Below are 11,877 nucleotides of genomic sequence, written 5' to 3' on the forward strand. Positions count from 1 at the left end.
AGGCTCAGATCAAACCAATTTTGGCTTCATTGGGCTCACGTTGTCCAAACAACCAGCTTGACTATAAGTTCGCTGAAATTGGAGTTCTTGATGATTTTTAATTCAAATCAGCACATTTCTTGTTAAAAAATACATCAAGATTGGAGGTTTGATGCTCGATTAGCTTTTTCTGTGACTTTTATAAATATAATTTCATGTGCTATGTTGCATAGTTGAAGCTTGTGTGATAGATAAGTTAGCAACATCTTTTCCTATTCTAATCAATCAGTAGAAGCAATATAATGAAATATATATGAGCATTGTTCAATTGTGCCAAAAAAAAAAAAATCCTTTGGCTACATAAACACTAGTTTTCAATTTCTCTAGAAATTTTATTAATTGAATTGCTTGCTCTTGCCTCCTCCTCAGTGCATAGTAACATTTTGGTGGGGGAAAAATATTGAGCGCTATTTTTTCATTATTTTTCTTAGATTTTATAAATAAAATTGCATATGTTTTGCTGCACAGTTGAAGCTTGCATGATAGATAAGTTAGTAACATATTTTCCTATTCTGATCAATCATTAGAAGCAATGGAATAAAATATTTATGAGTATTGTTCATATGTGCAAGCATTATTTCTTTTGATTATTTTTTTCCTTTCCTACAGAAGCACTGATTTTTCAATTTTTTTTGAAAAAATTTTGTTGGTCGAATTGCTTGCTTTTGTGCCCTCATCAGTGTACGATAACATTTTGGGAGAAATGTTAAACGGTGTTTTTTTTTTAGTTTTGTTGAGACTTTTAGAAATGAAATTGTATATGGTTTAATGCAAAGTTATATTTTGTAAGAAAGATAAGTTAGCAACATCTATACTAATCCTCATCAAGTAGTATAAGATATGGAATGAAAAATATATGAACATTGTTAATCATTTTTTTTTCAAAATTTATTTTTTTTTAATTTTATTTTCATGGCTATATGAGCACTACTTTTGTTTATTTGAAAACTTGTGTTATATATTTGAACATAAATCTGAATATATTTTATTTTCATGAAATATATTTGAACATAAATCTGAATCACTCCATCAAACGACCTAAAGTGATATACTTGATCCGATTATTTTTATGTACATTTAAATACTTTAACGTCATCAATATTAAGTGAACTTAGGCTCATTGGAGTTGTCTTATCGAAACCTTAATTTGATTATAAGCCTGTCAAATTTGTAATTCATTTGACCCTTCATTTGTCCATCTAAAACCTCTAGTTGTGTTTAAACGCTTGATCTGGGATTGATCAGGCTCAGATCAAGCCAATTTTGGCTTCATTGGGCTCACGTTGTCCAAACAGCCAGCTTGACAAATGAGATTGGCGCTCTGGGCTCAATTGGTGATGTACGAGTGATGTTGGTAAAAAAACACTGGGCTTGTATTGTGTTCATTGGGCTCACGTTCTTATGAAATGTTTGGCATAGTGATGTTGGAAAAAAATAGAGCAAAGGCTCAACCGATTACCAATTATGAATATGAAAAAAACGGTCATACTAATTTGACATGGATACTACCCGGTCCTTATACCTAAAGGGCACAATTAGTGATCCTGGATGGAGCTATTTTTTATATCTATGAATTGATTCTGAGCTCTACATTTACTTCTTATTTGTCATGTTTTTGTTTTAGGTTCAGGTATTGTTGCTTTACATGTCAAATTATGTTGATACATTTCTTTTATTTTTACTTATATATCAGATGGGTAAACAAAAAGAAGTGGGATATCTGCTATTTGGGATAAAGAGATGAAAATAATTTTTTGTGATTTATGTTTAAGAGAGGTTGAAATGGGCAATAGATCGACCACACATTTCAATAAGGAGGGTTTACAAATTATATGAAACTCTTCAAGAAAACAACGGATAGAATGTACGATAAAACTCTACTTAAAAAACAAATGAGATCAACTTAAAAAGGACAGGAGTTGTGGAATGAGCTAAAGAGATGGGTCATTGGTTTAGGATGAGTACTTATTATAAAAACAATTGATACACCCGAGGAGTGGTGGCATGAGAAGATTTTAGTAAGTAGAATATCTTACATTCAATATTGCTTAGTTTAAAATTCTTTTCTTGAAAATTAAGATTGTTAATTGTAGGTTTTACTAAATGCAAAAAAATTTAAGCTTGCTTGCATTGACCCGGAGCTAGAGGAGAAGCTAGATACTATATTCCTAGGTGTTGTAGTCATAGGGGTCAACATTTGTGCTACAACAGAAGAGTCAACCTTCAATTTTGAAGAGTCTGAATGTGCTCTTTACCAAACAGATCTACGAGGAACAACTAGATAAAATAGACCACAGGGAGTCTAGACACTCAAAGCGACCTGCACCCTCAACACAAAAAGGTAAAAAAGAAAACTAAAGTTGGAGAAACTCATTTATCCCATCACATATCGCAGTTGGTGACAAACAACACCAATATTACTTCAAGTGTCTGCACTGCTCTCCATGCATACCCAACAATGACAGATGTTATCAAGCTACTTGACTCAACTCTAAAAATTTTTGATGACATGCTCGTCAACTTATTTGTCGTAAAACTTCTGAAGGATCGAAACAAGTGAGAGGCTTTCTTCATGCTGCTCCATGAACAGATGATTCCTTACCTCTGTTATTTTTTAGGGAGTTAGACTAGTTATATGATATGCAAATTTTTTTTTTGTTACTTGTTGCTACTATAACAGAGTAACTATTTATAGTATTTGATATTTCTATTGTAAACTATGGCTTGTGTGTATTATTTATGATGTTTTTATTATTCGTAGATTTCCGTAGTTAAACTACTTTCATTGCGCACAAGTTAAGCATTTATCTGCATTGAAAATAACATGTTCTTTTGAAATAAACATAACATTATTCTTTCACATAAATGTAGCTACCAAATAAAGATGAGATTATAGAGATAATTGAGCAAGTGACAGTCATTACCAACACAGTTTGTCTGATTCATGAATACAATCGAAGAAATATTTGTAAGACACATTGTGTTTCATCGTCATCTGCGGGTGATAAATGGGTTGGCAAACTAATGGAAGCTCATAAGTCAGATTCACAACATGTTCTAGATGTCAAAAGCTATTTTTGTGATTTATTAGATAAATTGTGATGCAGATGCGATTTGTATGGATCTTCACGATTTACATCCCCAGAAGTCCTTGCTATTACGCTCTTCATTATGTCGCATAATGACTTCATTTGTGTTGCTTCTGAGCGTTTCCAACACTCTACAGAGACTATCAACAGATATTTTCACATCGGGGTTCTCTTTAGTTAAAATGACTACGAACATCATCAAACCACTAGACTCATCTTTTGCTCAAACACCTCGAGATATCAGTAGTGATTCGGTATACACGTCGTTTTTGAAGGTATTGATCTTACTCTCTTTTTGCACTTCAACAAATTAAATAAAATTCATAAATAACCTATATTATGTCAATTTTTTTTATAATAAGGATTGTATCTGAGCATTTGATGTAATGCATGTTGACGCATGCGTGGGGAATGAAGAAAAGATAGCCTATATCGGTAGGTGTGGAGCTGCTACACATAATATATTAATAGTATGTGATTTCAACTTATGATTTACATTTGTGATAGTCGGTTTAAAAGATTGGTGCATTTAACTAATTCATCACTATTATATTTTCATTAGAACTAATCCACTAATGTTGTCATTATTCAAGAATGTATTCTTGTCAATTCAAGATATCTACTGTAACGAGATTTTATTATGCCAACTCCTGACACGAGATATCACCTCCCTGACTTTGAGTGTAACGACCAAGTGATTTAAAAACATGCATGTAAGAAAAACAATTTGATTATGCTTTCCAATTTTATCTCTTGCCTATATCCATCCGAAACTTGCTATTTACAAATCAACCACCTTTTACCATCCATTTTTTACATTCTCACTCACATATCAAATAAAATTCCAACATCTATAAAATTTTATCAAATTCTCAATGATTTGACTGTGACATCCGTAAGTGCATTGATTCGATAGTTCAAAAAAAAATCAATTTGATGGTTAATTTATAAATATCAATGTTTGGGATGATCTGTGTGTAATAATCTCATTTTTTTTTTCCTTTTATTTTATTCACAAATGGCATTTATCTCTTTTTTTTTCACATATTTATTTAATTTTAACCATACATCAATAGAAAAAGGCCGTTTCATGAGTTCATATTTATTTATTCTAAGAATCTGTTTGGGGTAGCTGCAACTTATTGAATAATCTGCTGATAAGCTAGGTGTGGTGGCTAATACAAATTTTTATTTTTTTGAAAAAGACAGACCACTACCAAAAAATTGTCACCACACCTTATTTTCAGCATTTTAAAAATATATTAATTGTCAAAAGTAGTTTAACCAGACAAACTAGGGGAGTTTTCACCAAATCATATAAGCTGCCCAAACGGACCGTAAATCACCGAAACCCTAGCCATTTATTTCAGCGGCTTAGTGGAGGCGGAGTTGACCGGCCAAGAGACGACGCTCTCAGGAACTTATTCACAGAAGGTAGCAGCTTTCTTCTTCTTCTCTGTTATAGTGTTGACGACGTATACTTTCATGATATATGCCGAAATTGCAGGGTTAAACTGTGAGTTAATAGATGGCGTTCGCTGCAATGAAACCCACCAAACCAGGGCTTGAGGAGTCGATGGAGCAGGAACATCGCATCCGGATTACTCTTTCTTCTAAGAACGTGAAGAATCTTGAGAAGGGTATGCTTCATCTATCGATCCATCGCCATTTTTTTTCCTTTTTTCTTTGTTCGATGCTTGAATTTTTGCAATTGGTTTGCTCTTCTGGATAGTGTGTGCTGATTTGGTGAGGGGAGCGAAAGATAAGAGGCTTAAGGTTAAAGGACCTGTGAGGATGCCGACTAAGGTACTGCACATCACTACCAGGAAGTCTCCATGCGGTGAAGGTAAACTCTTTTTTTATGACAAAATTGCGCTATTTCACAGCAGCCTTGTTAATGTACGAATTTTGCTACTTAGAAAACCTATTAAAGGAAAAGATTTAAGGGGTGCGACTCAGTTGAATTTCCATTATATGATAGATGATTGCAACAATTTGTCTTTCTTTAAAAATTGAGAAGTTGTTATTAAAATGTTTGAATTCTCGGCTCCCATGAATTTGTTGAACAAGTTTGGAGTGGTTTGAGATGATAGGCATCAATGTTGGTTGGTAAATGCAGATGTTGGTTGGCGAAGACTGATAGTGGTCAAGAATCGATAGTTAAGCATTGATATTTAAGAAATGCAATCAACTTATGAATGTTGGACAATGAAAATTAAGTGATGATGATCGGGTGATAGTGATCAGAAGAATCATGGTGGTTGGAAGATAACAACCAGACAATTGTTGTTGTTGACAACGATTCTTAGCTTCGATCATTGGGAATAACTTGAAATTTTTTAGATTTTAAGGTTCTTTAATTTTAGGATATTTTCTCCTGAAAAATGAGAGTATTTATAATATTTGAAAATGATATTTTGATAATTTTAGCTAAAATATCCTAACTCTCTATTCGACAACCATATTAATTTTTTATTCATAAATTAATTTTCTATCATTTGAGCGCTTTAATGATATTGGAATTAAGCGGCATTTAAGTTTGCTAAAATTAGAGTTTAGATTATTATAAAATTGATCATGAAAACTTTTGATTTATGTACTTGTATCAAGAATTGTGCTAAAATCAATAATTTTCTGATGAAATATTAGATTCTTGAACATAAAAATAGGCCACTCTAAGATAATGTCTTAATAAATTTGTTATGGATGATCACAATTTTTGGTAAATTTATGACTAATCACTTAACCTTTTTCCTTGGTTGTGAATTAAATAAATTCTTCTTAATTATAGTTTTATTTATTTTTTAAGTTAAAACTCAATCAGAGCAAAATTATCAATAAATTTTGTTTTGAAATCTACAAAGTTGATCAAAGTTGCTCAAGATTCAATGTGGAACAGAAAAAAGTGCTCTAGATGTTAGCCCCTATGGTCGTATGACTTCCCATTGAAGTTTGATGTTAATAAATATTTGTTTGATTGTAATTAGTATTTTGTTTCAGTGTTTTATATATACAATAAATTCAAACAGATCAGGGCAAAATCAAGCTTGAGAATACATATTAGGTTAGTCTATTCTAGAATTCGCATAGGGTATCTCCCATATATTAGATTTAAAAATGATTAAGCTCAAATAAATTATTAATCTTTTTTTTATTTTTATATTTCAGTTACAAGTATTCTTCTTACCATATATATAATTTTTTTGATCTATTTTTATGCAACATGCTAGTTGGGATGTTTTGTTTTAGTATTTCATATGCTCAATTTTTTTTAACTAATGTGATACTTTTATCTCAAAGATTAATATGAAATAGTTTCATAAAATGCTTTATCATTTCGTGAATCTTTCATGCAAAATTATTTGATTAATGTTCAATTATAATGTATGTGCAGTAATTTATTTTTTATATGATTGGATAATCCATCATGCTTCATTAATTATTTCCAAAATAATTATCCATAAGTATTATTTCATTCAAACACACATCTTAAATTATGAGATACCCTATGGTAGTTTTAGGACAAATTAACCTAATATATATTTTCAAACTCGATTCTTACCTGATTTGCACGAATTTATCATGTTTCTGAAATAGTTAAATAACATGTCAGTACATCAATAATATATTATCATTAAAATTCAATGACAAGTCATTGAATTCATGGGTTAAACAATCTCCCATCTTTTTAATGATGACATTTTTATTGACAATAGATGTGGATTGCAAGGTAACCTTGCTTCACTCATTTTAATTATATTTATTTTTAATTTATTGTAATCATAAATAAAATACATATCTATTGGTGTCATTTTAATATATGAGTGAACATAAATAAAATAGACAAAAATGCAATTATGCGATTATGTTCCTCATAAATGTATGCATATAAAAAGAATGCATAAATCATCATATATACTCCTCCCTTTTTGGGTAACATAAAAAAGAGATAAAAAAATTTATTAAAAGCGAGTGAATACTGATTTCAAAGAGAAGAATTTAGCACGTTTAGCTTATGGCCTAATGTACAAAACTTTCTTCATTTAATGATTTTATATAAAATATCAACAATTTCTAAATATGTAAAAATGAATTCACTGTCAATATCACCCTTACAAACTTGATTTCTCGTTAAACAAGTCTAAGATCAATAAAATTTACTTGAATAAATGTTTTTTTAAATCATCTTATTCAACTCCCTTATTAGGTGCCATATTCATTTCTCACTTGAGACCCCAAAAATGTCCAAATAGATTTGTTCTTGTTTGTGCAAGTGTGCTGCGTTGAGTCCCTGAATTAGCAGTCTGTTGGTGTGTATATTTGCGAATGCGCCTAATACATGTGTTTTGGTACGTGATTTTATTTTCAAATTTCAAAGATTAAAATAAACTTATAGAAAGAAAAAACTACAATTTTTTATTAAAACTCCCAAATATAATGAAAAGTAGGGGAAAAATGTAACTCCTCATCCACTCTAACTATGAAAATCCCTCTATGTAAAGGAAAACACACAATTTTCCTTCACATGTTTTGGTTTTTCCCCATAACATGGTCCTATATTGTTTTGTGTGGGCATCATTGGACATTCGTTCGTCGCAGGCTTTTGTTTGCCTTTGTAAAGAGGGTTGATGTTGCCTTGTATAGGTAGAACTATAGTTGATAGCAAAACTAGTTGGGAAAACACAAAGCAAGCTTTCATTAATATTAAAATAGGGTTACACCATGACTCGAACGGAAATAATGACACAAGAAATGGAACGGCACAAGAAAACACCTCTAAACGTATTCCAATGGGTGGTGGAGTCTGGTTAGAGAGATAGAGATGATTGGGAGGAATGACGACAGTCACGGGAGGCGGGTGGCAGCGAAAGGATGGTGCGGAACTATAGGGAAGGCAGGTGTGAAAGGGTTGTAGGTGGCCGGCAACGGTAGTGGGGTTGTTGGGATGAGCTTGAAAGGAGTTAGGAACGCGGAGTAATAATTTGTGAGAAGGTGAATGGTTGGTCGTCGGGGTGACGGAGGGAGAGTTTGACGGTTGAAGATTGGGGAGGAGAAGGTTTGGGGAAGGTAAAATGGAGGATATAATCACCACTTTAGAAAAGATACAATCGAAACACTACCACTTCCTCGGATACAGCCCATAACGGGGAAAGAGACTCCACACAGTAGATTTGAAACAGAACACAGTAATAACTGACTCCCCACATACCTAGGACAACAATTTATAGGCTCCGCTGCTCGGAGGAAGCTTCTACGCAAAGGAAGAGAGTGGGAAGCCCAGAGAAATCTAGAGAGCACTCCCTAGATTCGTGATGCCCCAAGCCGGATCTTGATATTTCGCGATCCCCGCTGCAATCCTTCTGGCCTTCATGCTAGATCTCCCGCAATCGCGAAACGCCTGGTTACCGGCACTGTTTTAGCGCCTGTATCAGTAGTTTTTTTTTCGCATACTTAATTTTTCTTCTATAAAGAGACCAGATACTATCCTGTACGGGTGAAGTTATAATTGACGGTTAATGTCATAAACTCTTTAGGGGAGCTCCAATCATCTTCTTGAGAAGCTGATAGCTGGCTTCTTTTGGAAGAATTTTGTCTAATGTAAAATGATTTTTAATCTTATTTTGAGCCTCTTATTTTCCTTACAGAAAAAACCGATTATACCCAACATTTAGTTTCAACTACGAGTCATTGGAGAGTAATTCAACCATCTACTCTACACGGCGATACATACATGATAATGAAGGGAGTTTTTCCAAAATAATAGAAGTAATTTGTATGATACCTTTTTTTCTTTTTTCAAAATTTGAGTTATTTTTGTATTCACTCTCCTTGATGTTTTGTTGTAAAATGATGTTTTAATTTTTAAGAGAATTTCACTTTTAGTTGTCCTAATGCTAAAATTTTAATCTTCCTGATAAGAATAAGTTTTGCGATCAATCAGTTTTACTTAAAATTTCAAACTTGATCACATAGATAATATCTTTTGCTGTCACCATGAATTTTTCCATGTCTAATATTATCATTTGGTAGTGCAACCATATTCATGAGCAACCATTTTTTTTAGAGTTTTTTTTTTTATTTCGTTATAATTTAGTCAAAATTTTCTAAAATCTTTTGGCGATGCTCTGCTTGATGTGTTGTGCATTCACACAAACTTTAATTTTTTTTTATTTAATATTTTTGTTTTTTTGAAGATTTGAATGATTTTTGGACAGTAACTTTTGCACTATGTTGTTGCGTTGGAAAACTCCCTTAAAAATCAATGCATGTAAATTATAAAAAGTTGACTATGATTTTGTTGTTGGCGGACAATGAGATTATTGCACAAAATCTAATGCATTTGACCACTGTCTCATTGTGGCATTTCCTCGTCAACAAATGGAGTGATTTGCCACCTTAGATGAATTAATGACACGGTTATAAAGTTATTCGTGAGATGTGTCAATAAAGTCTTAAAATTTGAGTTTTTTTAAAGAATATCTAGTAGATGACTACATTCAACTAGTGGGAAGATAACTAATATGTTGAAATTAAGACATCAAAATTTGAATGAAGTTGAACGGTCCAACTTCATTGAAATTTTATTCTCCATAACAATCTCAGAGTTCAAATTGAACTGAGTTTTTTATGGACATCAGTGCTTTCTTAGTAACATGGAACGAATATTAAATATGAATACTTTTAAGCAATATATAAGGAAAGTTCTTCATGTTTTGTGATAATATTTATGAAGCAAGTCAGGATAAAATGATTACGATTAGCAATCTATCTGCGACTCATCTAACTCGAGCATTGGGGTTGAGTCAGGTACCAACACATGGGATCGTTTCGAGCTTCGGGTGCACAAGCGGCTCATAGATCTCGTTAGCTCTTCTGATGTGGTGAAGCAGATTACGTCAATTACCATTGAACCCGGAGTTGAGGTTGAGGTGACCATTGCTGATCCGTGAGTATATATATATGCTTTGGGACTTTATATTTTTCATGAAAATTTTCTTCTTTTGACAATTTTCTTCATCCCAATTGTTGTTCCCGTTAATATGGTTGGTACTTGCGTGCTGCAATTTTGATTATTTTGTTTGACCATCGTCTTATGGAAAAGAAAAATAGCCCAGCAATGTTTTGTTTTTTAATGTCCTTTTTGTGAAATTGTTGGAGTTATCAATTATCATCAAGAGATAAATCAAATGTTGTGAAATTCATCTGGGAACTAGCTCTTAATTTCACTTGCCATCTGTGTAGGCTAAGGCTGAATTAGTAGTTTGAATGTAAACTTTTAAACAGAAGTTTTAAATGTGCAACTAAATATAGTTGTTTTCTACATATTTCTTTATTCATCATTTCGTTTTGTAAAGGTTCAAATGCTTGCAAAATCATAATATATTGGACTTGGAATGCAATTTGGTAATCATTCTGTCAGTTATTATGTGACCGGGGCAGAATGCTGATTAGTTTGTTAGTATGTGAGTTGCTGTTTGAATTCGATCTTGTATTACGGCTAATATATATTATGACTTGAAAAGAGTTAATCAGGTTCAAAGAATGGAAGGAAGGTTTTGTTATGAAACAGTTGAGTGATGATCTGGTTTATTATTATATAGTTAATTGAATCATGGTATATATAAGATATTTTAAAAGTTTTTGATTGGATGTTAAATATATTTAAGAAATATTTTCCTATTTAGCTTTATGTGAAATGAAATCATCATAAAACCTAATGATAGGCAATGGTTGGTGGTAGTGGTCGTGGTTGATGGGTGTTGGAGGTCGGCAAAATACGTGTAAGTAATATAAGGTTTTAAAGGAGTGTCGTGCATCATTCCCACGTGATTTGAAAATGTCAAAGATATAGTTTATTAATTTTTTCAACCTAGTTCGGCAAGATGAGTAAATAGTTAAAAAAAAATCCTAAATTTAGTAAATTATGAAGGAATAAAACAAAAGAAAATGTGGATTAAAGTTCTTTGGTGTTTTTTCAAGATAGATGAGGACTGTGCCTCAATTATTTAGGTGTGACATTTGACTTTATTTTTATACAAATTTCTCTTGCATAGTTGTCAACTAGAGATAATAATTTCTTCTTAAGCCTATGCCTAAGACCTAAGAAGATTTGGAATTCAACAAAGATAGCTTCAGCCTATCTTTATGGTATCCCCAATAATTTATGATCCCTTTAATTAGTTCAAGATTTGCAATAAAATATATTTATTTTATGCGGATCATGTGGTTAACCTAATTGTTCCACTATGCTCATGTTGAAATTGTAGATTACGTTGTATTTTAACATTCTAACTGACCCGATTAGAAGTAATTGAAAGCCAAAAGGTTAACCAATTTCTATCAACTTAAAGCACATAAAACAATACGAGAAATCAGGAATAGAAATCAAACCAAGAAATCCATCCCTAAAATCACAGAAGCACGAAAAGTAAATTAGCTGCTCATAGCTTGAGCGAAAAACAAAGCAAATTTCATGGAAATCAAATATGCAATGAACATTTTTATGCGAATAAAAACAAACTTATAGCCCTTTGTGATCCTCTCTTACAATAGCAACAAAAATACTTCTCTCAAATCCTCTAAAAACAAAACAAAGAAAAAAAATAAGTGGTGAAGATCTCTCTCTAACTCTAGCCTCCCTCTCAATTCTCTCCTCCGAAAGCCCTCAAAATCTCCCAATTACATAATTTTATAGCTTGCATTCAAAATACTTCTTAAATTTATCAGAATCTTGCAATAAAAATTTTTC

General features: G+C 32.2%; 1 protein-coding gene across 1 annotated transcript; it reads left to right on the forward strand.

The window, feature by feature from the left end:
- Positions 1-4,461: 4,461 nt before the first annotated feature.
- LOC110020140 (40S ribosomal protein S20-2-like) lies at positions 4,462-10,379 on the forward strand. Its single transcript, XM_020718133.1, has 4 exons — positions 4,462-4,562; positions 4,636-4,768; positions 4,861-4,974; positions 9,936-10,379. The coding sequence occupies exons 2-4, from the start codon at positions 4,657-4,659 to the stop codon at positions 10,076-10,078; spliced, it is 369 nt and encodes a 122-aa protein (XP_020573792.1). The 5' UTR covers positions 4,462-4,562; positions 4,636-4,656; the 3' UTR covers positions 10,079-10,379.
- Positions 10,380-11,877: the final 1,498 nt, after the last annotated feature.

Source organism: Phalaenopsis equestris, unplaced genomic scaffold (genome assembly GCF_001263595.1).
Source record: "Phalaenopsis equestris unplaced genomic scaffold, ASM126359v1 Scaffold000094, whole genome shotgun sequence".
In the NCBI taxonomy this organism is placed as follows: Eukaryota; Viridiplantae; Streptophyta; class Magnoliopsida; order Asparagales; family Orchidaceae; genus Phalaenopsis; species Phalaenopsis equestris.

Excerpts from the sequence above, each read along its gene's own strand:
- LOC110020140 (XM_020718133.1), top strand. The coding sequence starts at position 4,657 with ATGGCGTTCGCTGCAATGAAACCCACCAAACCAGGGCTTGAGGAGTCG. Across the intron at positions 4,769-4,860 it reads CGTGAAGAATCTTGAGAAGG|TGTGTGCTGATTTGGTGAGG; the intron begins GTATGCTTCATC and ends TCTTCTGGATAG. Across the intron at positions 4,975-9,935 it reads GAAGTCTCCATGCGGTGAAG|GTACCAACACATGGGATCGT; the intron begins GTAAACTCTTTT and ends GGGTTGAGTCAG.